Source organism: Conger conger, chromosome 16 (assembly GCF_963514075.1).
Source record: "Conger conger chromosome 16, fConCon1.1, whole genome shotgun sequence".
Taxonomy (NCBI): domain Eukaryota; kingdom Metazoa; phylum Chordata; class Actinopteri; order Anguilliformes; family Congridae; genus Conger; species Conger conger.
In genome coordinates, this window is record NC_083775.1 from 27,448,226 (window position 1) to 27,460,987 (window position 12,762).

Below are 12,762 nucleotides of genomic sequence, written 5' to 3' on the forward strand. Positions count from 1 at the left end.
TCATTGTATTCCACACACGGGACTGGCAATAATTTATGTGAATTCCATAGGAACAAAGGCGTCTCCTTTCGGACTCTCCAACCTGAATCGATCATGTAATAGAGTCTGTCCCCACTTTCGTAGTATAACATGATGCAAGGCATATTGGGTGGTATGGTATGCATAAGCCAAGCATTCATAACCATCTTTCAGTTCCTTTGAATGTATGCACACAATTGAACTTTCGCAGGGATTTACACATTTCCACAGGAGGTAGACTTATTTACATTCCCCAGAAATGTTCAAATAAAGGCTAATGTGTATAAAAGGGATGTAATTTCCTACATTGATCACCCAATATAGATTCAAATTAACAGTGACAGTCTGCACTTTGACCTTTTTCATTTAAAATGATCTAATGTGCTGGAGTACACAGAACAGAAAATGTACTACGTATGCTCTCTTTTATACTTTTAGATGTTTTAGATTAGTCTATGGCTGAAAGAGAAAGAGACATATCTGTAGGCTGAGGTTGAGAACAGGCATGTAAGCAATAAACAGTTATGGTAAATGGCAAGTGATTCATTCTGTGTTGTCATTCTTTTTTGAATACGTATTTGGTCATTCATCCATTGTTGCTGTCCATGGCGAAAAGGAGACTGGCTCCCCTGGTGGCTGAGTGATTTTGCTGCAGCCTGGAAGACTGCTGGAGAGGATTGGGCCTTGCGTCAGACCCAGGGCCTTGGCCCGTCGACCACAGGACGGCATGTTCACAGGCTTTGACGTGCATAACTGCAGTAAATTTTGAAATATTCACATCGGCACAAGCGGAAAACTGGCATGGTAATCTGTTTTAATAAGAAAGATGTTACCTGAAACCTACCAGTCCTCCTTGACAGAGAACTCTATTTCATTCTGCTGTATAAAGCCATCCTGCAGAGAGTGATGTGATATCTGAGTCTGTTCCAAGTATGAAAGATCAAAACAGAATTCTCCACTGTGCTGGTTAATCGTGCTGGTTAGATGTGCGCACGCCTTGCAAATGAAGCCGTTGATAAGCTTGAGCAAATCTCTAAATGTCCACAAGACAGAGCTGTGGAGCTTTGGAAACAATCCTAACCGTACAGTCTTCCTTTACATGTGTAAAACTTGGATACAATATGGGTGCAATTATTTTTTTATAGACTAAATTTGTAGAGAACATTAGAACACTTGTAGATAAAAATAGCTTCCTCAATCCAGTTCGCCGTGTCATTTCAGAGGTCGCATTCACGCAATTCTGTGTTTTTTTCACAAAGTGAAAGGCAGCCAAAACGCAGGGAAAGAAATATACTGCGTCCTATAAAAGAATACCATTGCTATTATCAAGCTTGATCAGGTGTTGTGTTGTTTAAGACTGTTGGCCTTTTAAAGTTGTATTTGTATCACTGATTATTTTCAAGGATTTTCAAGCATGTGCGAGGGCATAACATATGATAAAATACATGAAAATAAATGTGTTTGTAGAAAGCTATGATGCAAAATTTGTTTCAGTGGACAATAACAAACTCTAGAGACTGTTCCAGGACATTAGTAGTTTCTGAGATAGTAAAACCAACAATCATTCCATGGTCAAAGTAATTTAAATCACATTTCTTCACCATTCTGGCAGCCACATGATTAGCTGATTAAATATGTGCATTGCATGGATGGTACAGTGGTTAGCACTGCCGCCTCACAGGAAGGGGGTCCTGGGTTCAAATCCCATGGGTTTCCTCCGGGTACTCCGGTTTCTTCCCACAGTCCAAAGACATGCAGGTTAGGCTGATTTGAGAGTCTAAATTGCCCATAGGTATGAGTGTGTGAGTGAATGGTGTGTGTGCCCTGCAATGGACTGGCCACCTGTCTAGGGTGTATTCCTGCCTTTAGCCCAATGTATGCTGGGATAGGCTCCAGCCCCCCTGTGACCCTGTTCAGGATAAGCGGGTTAGGATAATGAATGAATGAATGAATATTTGCATTAACAAGGTGGTGTACAGGTCTACCTAATAAAGTGCTCACTGAGTATGTAAAAAAAAAAAAGAAAGAAGAAATTTAATGGAAAAAAGCCCTTTATTATTAGAAGCCCTTTTTATTCAGATGGGTGGGGAAATCATGTTCATTTAAATAACATGGTGAAATAAATTTATATAAATGTTTTTTAGTAAATGTATAATAAAAATGTATTTAATGCATAAGACTGTAGTTTTATGTTCAAAGTAGTTTTTTATTATTATTCAGATGGACCGCAATCAAGGTGAAATATTTTATGAAATAGAAATATTTTCTCAGAAATTCATGAATAAAAACTTGTTTCAGTGGAAAACAGGGAAATACAAAAGACAAGTGAAAAACTTAAACAGGTATTTTTTTATTCATGTGGATATGAAATCATATACATTTTGCAAGCATAGTAAAATAAATGGATAGTAATGTTTTACAACTGTATGATGAAAATCATGTTTAAGTGGAAAATGGCAAAATACATAATACCATAGTCTTATATCTAAAATTTTTTTTTTTTTTTTTTTTTTAAGATATAAAAAGATAAAAGTATTTTAATGGATATTGCAAGTGCAGGGTCGGTAAAAAAAAAATGCCAATAATGTAAAGATTACTACATCGCCACACTACATTATGTAAATGTACTGTACATTACTACATGACATCACTACAGTATTCTTACAAGTTAATTATACTAACCAAGAACCAGAGCACAAATTCTAAGACAGAGAGACTACATCAATACCTAGTTTTATAGCGATATACCAAGTAGATAGTGACACTGCTGCGATCACTTCCTTCTCATTTTCCTTGGCGCTAACATGCACATTACTGCCCTCCACTGGCCAAAACAATATTATCAGCTCACATATTGGTTCACATCACTGGGAGTATGGGCCAGTTTTGGTGGTCCTAACTTTGATCAAGGATAGGTCTGAGAGAATATAAAGACAACAATGTCTGATAAATGTTTGAGCAATGATACCCTCTGTGCAGTGTATTTCTGGCACAATAGAAGTACATGCTGAACTGTCTCTAGACTGCCACAGTCACATAGTCTGTCGGGATATTTTCCAATAATAATAACTTGTTCAACTCAGAATGTCCCAGCCTCAGCCTTGATGTTTCTCTGTTCCTCTGACAATAGACTTATTTTATTTCACACCACTGTTTGAATAGAGTAATATGTCCTTCCTCTTTTTCTGTATTCCATTGATCTTGCCATCCATTCTCAATGGCCTTTCTTATTTTACTTTCTTATATTCTGCCATACCAAAGAGCACATTCAAATCAGGTAGTTCTTTCTCAAGAGTCTTTCTCTGCTCTTTCATTACCCTCAATTCCTGAGTGAACCAAATTGGCTGTACTGAACAACCCAGCTTGCCTAACCTAGACAGACTCGATAAAACCTAATTCATCAAATCTGGCCTGAATTCTGATGCTCCATTTTTAAGCCAACAAGCCTGCTGCAGTCTGAACAAATTGCAACCATGCTTGGAATTCTAAGTGTCCAGCTTATCACCAGTAATTCAGTAGAGAAAATGTATTATCCTTCTGAAACACACATGCCTTGTTGGATCTTAAAGTGCTCTGCATATATACACCAAAATCTGCTTTGCAACTCTGTGGATCCTTGAAATATCTGTAAAGATCTTCAAGGGATCTCTATCTCTATAAGTATGATAAAGAAGGTCCTCAACAATGATATTTCTCACTCTAGTGTCATTTTCTTGAGGCTTCTCTCACCATGATAAATCTCAGGATCAGGGGATATTAGGCCAGCATTTATGTCCACTGACATGTTTCACCAATGCCTAGCCTCTCAGCCCAAACTATAATAATAATAATAATAATAATAATAATAATAATAATAATAATAATAATAATATAATAATAATAATAATAATAATAATAATAATAATAATAATAATAATGTTAGGATAACTTTGCATTGTTTTGGCTTGTTTAGTTCAACATTGTTGAAAGTTATTGTTGAAATCTCTAACGTGGGATCTTTTTGAATGTATTCAGCGAATACATAGTTTTTTATGTTATTGTTATTGAAATGGTAGGAACTCACGACGCCGTTTGGTGGTTGTTGTTACATGTAAAACTGCCCCCCATCATGGGAGGAGTAGTTCACAATTGGTAGCTAGCTAGCTAAGTTTTAATCTCTCGTTATCTAACTAAAGCTAGGATGTAAATACAGTTTCGGATACCTGTTAGTTTAACCCAAACAAACTGTATCTGTGTTCTTAAATTAAAACCCTCGAAGGTTTTTAAACCCTTTCTTATATATGCTTGCTAACGCTAACGTTAGCAGCAATTTGCTGGACTGTGGCAGACTGTTGCCCTGGCTTTGTTTTTTGGGAGGAGAAGCAGCAATTTAGCATAGCTTTTGCTAGCCACGGCCAAATAAGCTAGCCCGCCATCGTTATTTCTTATGACACCGACACGTTATTTTGCCAAAAATGTCAACTCCGTCAGTGGATAAAGAACTACAGGAACGGTTGCGCGAGGCGTCTGCTATCGGAGACATCGATGAAGTACGGACTTTAGTGGAGAGTGGTGTTAATGTAAACTCCCAAAATGAAATCAATGGCTGGTATGTTTTTTCCTAGATCAATTTTCATGTTTTGCAGCTACTAATAACGTTTGTGATAAATAGTCGTTAAAACAAATTAGCAGATTCAAACTTATCAGAACAATTAGCTACTTGGGTAGTTATGGGAACGCATGGTGCTAACTCGCTAGCCAGCGAACTAGACAATTATATTTTGTGAAACTGAATCGCGTCCTACACATTGCGTTTCGGTTACCTAGCTATCAGTTCTGTGTACGTGTCCGTCAAGTTGATCGAACAAAAATGGGTAAACTGGTGGTTTGTTAGTTAAGTTAGCCTGTCAACCGTTGCGGGCCTCGTTAAGACGCATTTTTACATTTGCTATCGTTTTACTTGCTACTATAACGTTAGTCTGTATTAGGATTTGGCATGAACCAAACTATACACTACATGCGTATCCAATGCTTGCATAGGAAAAAGCAGCGGAACGGTACTTGGGTCTATTATCTTTATAACATGTAGTTAGCTGTGATATTGATTTTTAGTCGTTAGATATTATTAGTCTCTTACGATTCGGTCGTTTTGTTGTAATGTTAACATCACCCGCTCATTTGACAGGTCGATACATACAACAGATTTGCATACATTTGAATTGCTTATTATGTTTGATGTTGAAAAATGACATGATGCTATGTCGTTAAATGAAAACGTGGAATCTCTTTGGTGTTAAGAGTAATGATCAACATTGCTGGGGTCTCAACTGAAAATAAACAAATAAAAACAACCTAAGCAACCCTATCAGCGTGTCCTCACTCAAAGGTGGTGTTGAGTGAAAGTACAAGAGTACTTATTGAAATATTGCACTTTGAGCCAGTTTGAAATATTGAAAGGTACAATCGGTAAGATTTTTGTGTTAAAACATTGTTACAAGACCATGTTAAATCCCTTCCTATCATTGAAAAAGGCTCACTGACATGTTGACTCACCCTATGCCTGTGTTTATAGTCCTTAAATTTGGGTTTCAAAATGTACAGTTGACGGCCCGACACTCTGTACCAAAACATGTATAACTGTACAATAATTCAAGCTCATTGGTTGAAAATTGGTTCTAATGGCCACAGCCAATGGCGTTTCAACATCAGCGTGTTTACAGAGAAGGGGGTCGGATAAACAGTGTGGTGGTTTGAAGGTGTTTGTTGCTGCTATTCCTCTCTTGACTGTTAGAAGTCTGAAATTACCGATTGTACCTTTGAGGTTTGAATTGTGACTTTTCCAGGACGTGTCTGCATTGGGCGTGCAAGCGGAACCAAAGGCATATTGTTGCCTATCTTCTCAACTCTGGCGCAGACAAAGAAATTCTAACTTCAAAAGATGAGTTAGCGGCCCAGCTAACTTCAAAACCCGATATCAGATCGCTGCTCGGAGGTCAGTGCGTCTCCCATGTCCTCTCGTTTAATTGCTCATACTAACCTCATACACAGGGATCAATAAAGGCTAACAACACACTAGCACTTAGGTCTTGTAAGTTTTATCACCACTCCTGTGGACAAACTTTGTTTTCTGTATTGTCGCGTTCACGTGCACACACTACATTCTAAAGCTCCATTTTGTCCTCCCTGCTAATGGAGTGTATTAGCCACACGTGCCCCTCAAGAGCCTCAGTGATGAGTTGTTCTGGTCTTTCCGGAATAGTCGGTGTGCTGTTGTCCTGAGGTTGTTTTCTCTTCACAGTCGAGGAGGATGAAGTTCCTGAGCTGAAGGAGCCAGATTTGCCGATTGTGGCGAGCTACCTCTCCGGCACGCCTTTCGTGTACAGCAAGCCCGACTCGGACGGCCTGGCCCTGGAGCCCTGCGTCACGCACAACGGCGTGGTGGATAACGGCCACAACTGCCACGGCAACCGCTCCCCCTCGCCTGCACCCTCACCGCCCCGCCCACAGGAGCCCAGCCTGCTCGCCGACACGCGCTCACAGAGAGAGGGCGGCCGCGCGCCCGTCGTCGAGCAGAACGGCCTGTCGCCCAGCGCTCACTGTGCCATGAACGGGACCCTCTCCCTGGAGCTCTCCGAGTCGCGACCCCAGGTCACCAACACCGCTGTCGCTAGGCAACAGCCCATTCCCCAGCAGTTTAACTGCGCTCAGGCCGGGGGGTCAGTGCCGGCGTTCCAGCCCTTCTTCTTTACAAGCACCTTCCCGGTCAACGTGCAAGGTGAGCGCGTGGTGCCCGTCAGAAGGACCCGTTCAAGTTCCATCGCAACTACTTTTGTCGAAACTTTTCGAAACTTTTCATGTGGACATCGTCAGAAAATTACCTGATTTTAATTTTATTTAGCCTTTCCACTTGTAATCTTGGAATTCTCAAGTTTATTTGCTCTCACTGCTGCAAAGTATGCTGGTGCGGTTTTTCACAAAATCAACAGCTAACGGCAATAGACGACACTACCTCGCGTTTGTAAATTTGTTCGTAATGCAGTAAGCCGTGTACGTTGACCCGTTGAAAATCACAATCTATTGTAGATCTTTAAATAAGGACAAAATCTGCGAACTGGCCGCTTCATTCATTTCCTATGGAAATTTCCCCCTTCCTGGTGTTGGGCATGGAGAGTGAATAACGTTTTTCTGGAGGTGCCCTCTATTGCCGACTGGATCAATTATGCGTCTCCCTGTGGGCTTGCCTGCCTCAGCACTGTCTCTGTACAGACTGCATATCTTTTTCCAGATCCCAGACCGGTGGAAGTGTAATGTAGATCTAATCGGTGAAACTGTAGACGACTTATACTGGCTTTATAAAAAGCAAATGGCCTAAGGCTAAGATTGAGGTTAAGATTTTGGGTCATTTTTGAATTCCGTTTAAAAACTAACATGGTGACCTCTGGTGAAAATTGTTTTGTAAAACTTGTCATTAATGTTAAATTTATGGTTCGCCGGTTTAATTTGTTTAGACAGACGTATTCTAACTGTCTGAACAGTACAGAAAGAAATTAAGAGTCCTTAAGGATTCAGCCTTGTGTTTTCTCTCTTAGAGTTGGTTTTGAAGGTCAGGATCCAGAACCCAAACGCGCGGGAAAACGACTTCATCGAGGTGGAGCTGGACCGCCGGGAGCTGACGTACCGCGCTCTGCTCAGGGTGTGCTGTCGCGAGCTGGACATCAGCGCCGACCACGTGGAGAAGATCCGCAAGCTTCCCAACACCATGCTGAGAAAGGCAAGGCCTCATCGCCATCGCTATCCTGGCCACAGCCACAATATCCAGGCCCTCCCCACCCACAGTCCTCACCCTGCCCCGCCCACAGCTCTCGTCACGGTCTTGCCCCAGCCACAACATTAGCTGGTCTGAAATCACATACTATCTTACTGTTTATGATGTTAAAATAGTATTACTGTGTTCAAAACCATAGCTGCATAAAATATTGTGCTAAGACTAACCAGATGTCACACTATATTCAGTGAAATATCATGGTTTGCAAACACTGGACACTATGCATGCAGCTTGATCATGACTCAGTGCAAACCAGGTGGGTGTTCAAACCAAAGCGGTGAAAGAGTTGAACAATTTAAATGCAAGTATTACCTTTAACTACGCTTAGTGGAACATAGTTAAAATAAATGGATATATTTCTGTTTTAAATCTTTTTATGTTTGCCTTACACAAAGTCTCATTGCGCTTTGACGAAGGCAACTTTTCTTTCTGCTTGAAGTGGCAGCGTTCCATGATGAATAGTAATGAATAGTAAAAATCCATCTTTCTTTTTACTAAATTATTTAAATGTGCTTTCGCTCTAAGCGTGTAAACTGTGCTTGAAGCCGTTGTGTGTGATTACTTTATCAACCGTATTTGATACACGTTCATGATGGCATTTTTGTAGGTGGTAGTGTCGGGTGGTGTATTGGTTTTTACAGTGTTTGCATTAGCATGGTGTGAGTGACGGCTGCCCCTTCCTCTGTGTGCTCCAGGATAAAGACGTGGCGCGGCTGCAGGACTTCCAGGAGCTGGAGGTGGTGCTGGAGAAAGCGGAGGGCCTGTCGCTGCTCTCCGCCGGGGGGCAGGGGAGCCTGACGGACCGGCCGTGCTACAACATGAAGGCCTCCCGGCTCACCTACTAACTGCACAGCCACAGCCCTTTACCTCCGACATGTGTCCTAGTAATACTCCCTTTGCTTTTAATTTAACACATTCCTTGCCTCTTACTTTCCTCCATGTATTTCCTGTCATTCTGCGAGCATCTGCTCCTGTAAGTGGTCGTGATCCGCTACAGTGCGCATCTCCACCGCCCTCGGGGGTGCGTCTCCTGACTCGAATGAGGCTTTTTGTGGACGGCATCTCCCCCTGGCTCGTCTGGGTGTGTGGAAAAGGGCGACGGTGGGACAGTTTGCCTTTCCCTCGGTGGAAGAGGTGGCAGTGTGCGCCCCCCCCCGCTCTGATTACATATGAAGCCTAATATTTACAGCACAAACCAACGCTATCCCCCACACCGCCAGAATGGTGTGGAGTAGTCTCTCCTGTGGAAGTGCTGCCATGGAAATGTGTTCATTGCGAAACGTCGGCATTCATTTTGCTCTCAAATTAGTGCCAGGGCCTGCCACATTTACAAAAACACGAGTTTGAGATCAATCACTGTTGCTTTTGGACCGTAAAAGAGGGCATTGACTATGTCTGCTGGACCCGCTAAAGCACTGGAAATGCGATACGATGCAGGAAGCAACCAGCCCGTTTCTCTGTGCGCACCTCTGATCGGACCAAGATCATCTTGCGGTGCCGCCCGGGTGTTAGGCCCACCTCGTACCCTGCGCCTACAGGCAGGTCCGAGTGGTGGAGGTCCCCATGGTGGAGGTCCCCGTGGTGGAGGTCCCCGTGGTGGAGGTCGCAGTGGTGGAGGTCGCAGTGGTGGAGGTCCCAGTGATGGAGGTCCCAGTGGTGGAGGTCCCAGTGGTGGAGGTCCCTGTGGTGGAGGTCCCAGTGGGATACGACGGGCCCATGGTGCAGCACCCATCCTGGAGCCTTACAGGAGGCCTCTGGCTTGGTTCCTTTGTTTAAGATCTGAGAGTGCTGATTGTCTGAGTTTGCACTAATTTACTTTCCTTTAATTACTGTGATGGTATGAACATAGGGTAAATATACATACATGTAATGCCAGCAAAATGTGTCCTTCAAAATAGAATATTCCAAACAATGTTGTTTTATTATGTCTAGAATTTCTAATTATTACTGTGTTATGTTTAACAAATGTTAATAACCATGTGATTTCTCAACAAGAGTGAACGCTTTGAAGTGTGATTAGATGGGATATTTGGTGCACCTCAACCAAAATTAGTTTTCTATGGAAAAGCCTGGGGTTTCAGGTTATGCTATGACTACAGTTTACAGTTTTGGAGGAAATGGCAGGTTGTCGTTTTTTAGTTGCGGTTTTGTATAGCAACACAAAGACTGACTCTTTAGAGTAAATTCAACATTAAAGCATTACGTTTTCAATCATTCTTGTTGGGCCCCCCTGGTTAAATAAGCTAGCTTTCTGAAGTTATTTTATTATTTAATTTTCAGTAGTTGATTTTATTAAGTGGTGGCTGTGTGCTTTGTCCTTAGCTCCTACATCCACAGCATGTGCTGTCCTACAAGGATACAGAAAGATGTCACAAACAAAAAAAGAATGAAGTATTGACAAATAAAACTGTATTTGCCTTTATCATGCTACATGAAGTATGTGTACATCTGGGTTGAATATGCACAGTTATGATAATAAAGGTAAACCACAAACTGAATTGTGCTGCTTTTGGTTTTATTTGAGTATTGTGGTGTAAAGTTCTTTCTATGTACAGGGATTGTAGTTTAGACGGTCCGCTTTTTTCATGAAATCCGGTCCTGGTTTTCCCCAAAAAATCCGATACACTTTTTTCACAAAATCCGGTCCTGGTTTTCTCTTAAAAATCCGATCCACTTTTTTTCCACAAAATCCGGTCCTGGTTTTCTCTTAAATCCGATCCACTTTTTTTCACAAAATCCGGTCCTGGTTTTCCCCAAAAAATGCAATCCACTTTTTTCACAAAATCTGGTCCTGGTTTTCTCTTAAAAATCTGATCCACTTTTTTTCACAAAATCCGGTCCTGGTTTTCCCCAAAAAATCCGATCCACTTTTTTCACAAAATCCGGTCCTGGTTTTCTCTTAAAAATCCGATCCACTTTTTTTTCCACAAAATCCGGTCCTGGTTTTCCCCAAAAAATCCAATCCACTTTTTTCACAAAATCCGGTCCTGGTTTTCCCCAAAAAATCCAAGCCACTTTTTTCACAAAATCCGGTCCTGGTTTTCCCCAAAAAATCCGATCCACTTTTTTCACAAAATCCGGTCCTGGTTTTCCCCAAAAAATCCGATCCACTTTTTTCACAAATTCCGCTCCTGGTTTTCTCTTATATCCATTCCACTTTTTTCACAAAATCCGGTCCTGGTTTTCCCCAAAAAATCCAATCCACTTTTTTCACAAAATCCGCTCCTGGTTTTCTCTTATATCCATTCCACTTTTTTCACAAAATCCGGTCCTGGTTTTCCCCAAAAAATCCGATCCACTTTTTTCACAAAATCCGCTCCTGATTTTCTCTTAAAAATCCAATCCACTTTTTTTCACAAAATCCGGTCCTGGTTTTCCCCAAAAAATCCGATCCACTTTTTTCACAAAATCCGGTCCTGGTTTTCCCCAAAAAATCCAATCCACTTTTTTCACAAAATCCGGTCCTGGTTTTCTCTTAAAAATCCGATCCACTTTTTTCACAAAATCTGGTCCTGGTTTTCTCTTAAAAATCTGATCCACTTTTTTTCACCAAAAAATCCGATCCACTTTCTTTTCTAAATCCGGTCCTGGTTTTCCCCAAAAAATCCAATCCACTTTTTTCACAAAATCCGGTCCTGGTTTTCCCCAAAAAATCCAATCCACTTTTTTCACAAAATCCGCTCCTGGTTTTCACCAAAAAATCCAATCCACTTTTTTCACAAAATCCGCTACTGGTTTTCCCCAAAAAATCCAATCCACTTTTTTCACAAAATCCGGTCCTGGTTTTCCCCAAAAAATCCAATCCACTTTTTTCACAAAATCCGCTCCTGGTTTTATCTTAAAAATCCGATCCACTTTTTTCACAAAATCCGGTCCTGGTTTTCCCCAAAAAATCCAATCCACTTTTTTCACTAAATCTGGTCCTGGTTTTCTCTTAAGAATCCGGTCCTGGTTTTCCACAAAAAATCCAATCCACTTTTTTCACAAAATCCGCTCCTGGTTTTATCTTAAAAATCCGATCCACTTTTTTCACAAAATCCGCTCCTGGTTTTCCCCAAAAAATCCAATCCACTTTTTTCACAAAATCCGGTCCTGGTTTTCTCTTAAAAATCCGATCCACTTTTCCACAAAATCCGGTCCTGGTTTTCCACAAAAAATCCAATCCACTTTTTTCACAAAATCCGGTCCTGGTTTTATCTTAAAAATCCGATCCACTTTTTTCACAAAATCCGGTCCTGGTTTTCCCCAAAAAATCCAATCCACTTTTTTCACAAAATCCGCTCCTGGTTTTCTCTTAAAAATCCGATCCACTTTTCCACAAAATCCGGTCCTGGTTTTCCCCAAAAAATCCATCCATCCATCCATCCATCCATCATCACCCGCTTATCCGGAGTCGGGTCGCGGGGGCAGTAGGCAAAGCCGGGTATTCCAGGCGTCCCTCTCCCCAGCAACGCATTCTCGCTCCTCCTGGGGGATCCCGAGGCGTTCCCTGGCCAGGAGAGATATATAATCTCTCCAGCGGGCTCTGGGTCTCCCTCGGGGTCTCCGCCCAGTTGGACGAGCCCGGAAAACCTCCTGATCAGATGCCCGAACCACCTCAATTGGCTCCTTTCGAAGCGAAGGAGCAGCGGCTCTACTCCGAGCTCCCTCCGGATGTCCGAGCTCCTCACCCTATCTCTAAGGCTGAGCCCGGCCACCCTACAGAGGAAGCTCATTTCGGCCGCTTGTATACGCGATCTCGTTCTTTCGGTCACTACCCAAAGCTTGTGACCATAGGTGAGGGTTGGGACGTAGATCGACCAGTAAATCGAGAGCTTCGCCTTCCGGCTCAGCTCCTTCTTCACCACAACGGTCCGGTGCAACGCCCGCATTACTGCTGACGCTGCACTGATCCGCCTGTCGATCTCACGCTCCCTTCTACCCTCACTCGTGAACAAGAC

General features: G+C 42.2%; 1 protein-coding gene across 2 annotated transcripts; it reads left to right on the plus strand.

Moving 5' to 3' along the window:
• The first annotated feature begins 4,122 nt into the window (after positions 1–4,122).
• On the plus strand, positions 4,123–10,320 carry LOC133114777 (ankyrin repeat domain-containing protein 40-like). Of its 2 annotated transcripts, XR_009705574.1 has the most exons (6): positions 4,123–4,606; positions 5,841–5,989; positions 6,296–6,772; positions 7,587–7,768; positions 8,518–9,394; positions 9,440–10,320. XR_009705574.1 is itself a non-coding variant. In XM_061224413.1 (5 exons), exons 1-5 carry the CDS (start codon positions 4,473–4,475, stop codon positions 8,665–8,667), a joined length of 1,092 nt encoding a protein of 363 aa, XP_061080397.1. In that variant the 5' UTR covers positions 4,123–4,472; the 3' UTR covers positions 8,668–10,320. The 2 variants fall into 2 exon arrangements, 1 of the variants encoding a protein (XP_061080397.1); XM_061224413.1 differs by having other exon boundaries at positions 8,518–10,320.
• Positions 10,321–12,762: the final 2,442 nt, after the last annotated feature.

What these genes read in the sequence shown, in the direction of transcription:
- LOC133114777 (XM_061224413.1), top strand. Translation starts at nt 4,473, where the DNA reads ATGTCAACTCCGTCAGTGGATAAAGAACTACAGGAACGGTTGCGCGAG. An exon ending in CAAAATGAAATCAATGGCTG is followed by an intron (nt 4,607 to 5,840) that starts GTATGTTTTTTC and finishes TGACTTTTCCAG; the next exon opens with GACGTGTCTGCATTGGGCGT. An exon ending in CCAACACCATGCTGAGAAAG is followed by an intron (nt 7,769 to 8,517) that starts GCAAGGCCTCAT and finishes TGTGTGCTCCAG; the next exon opens with GATAAAGACGTGGCGCGGCT.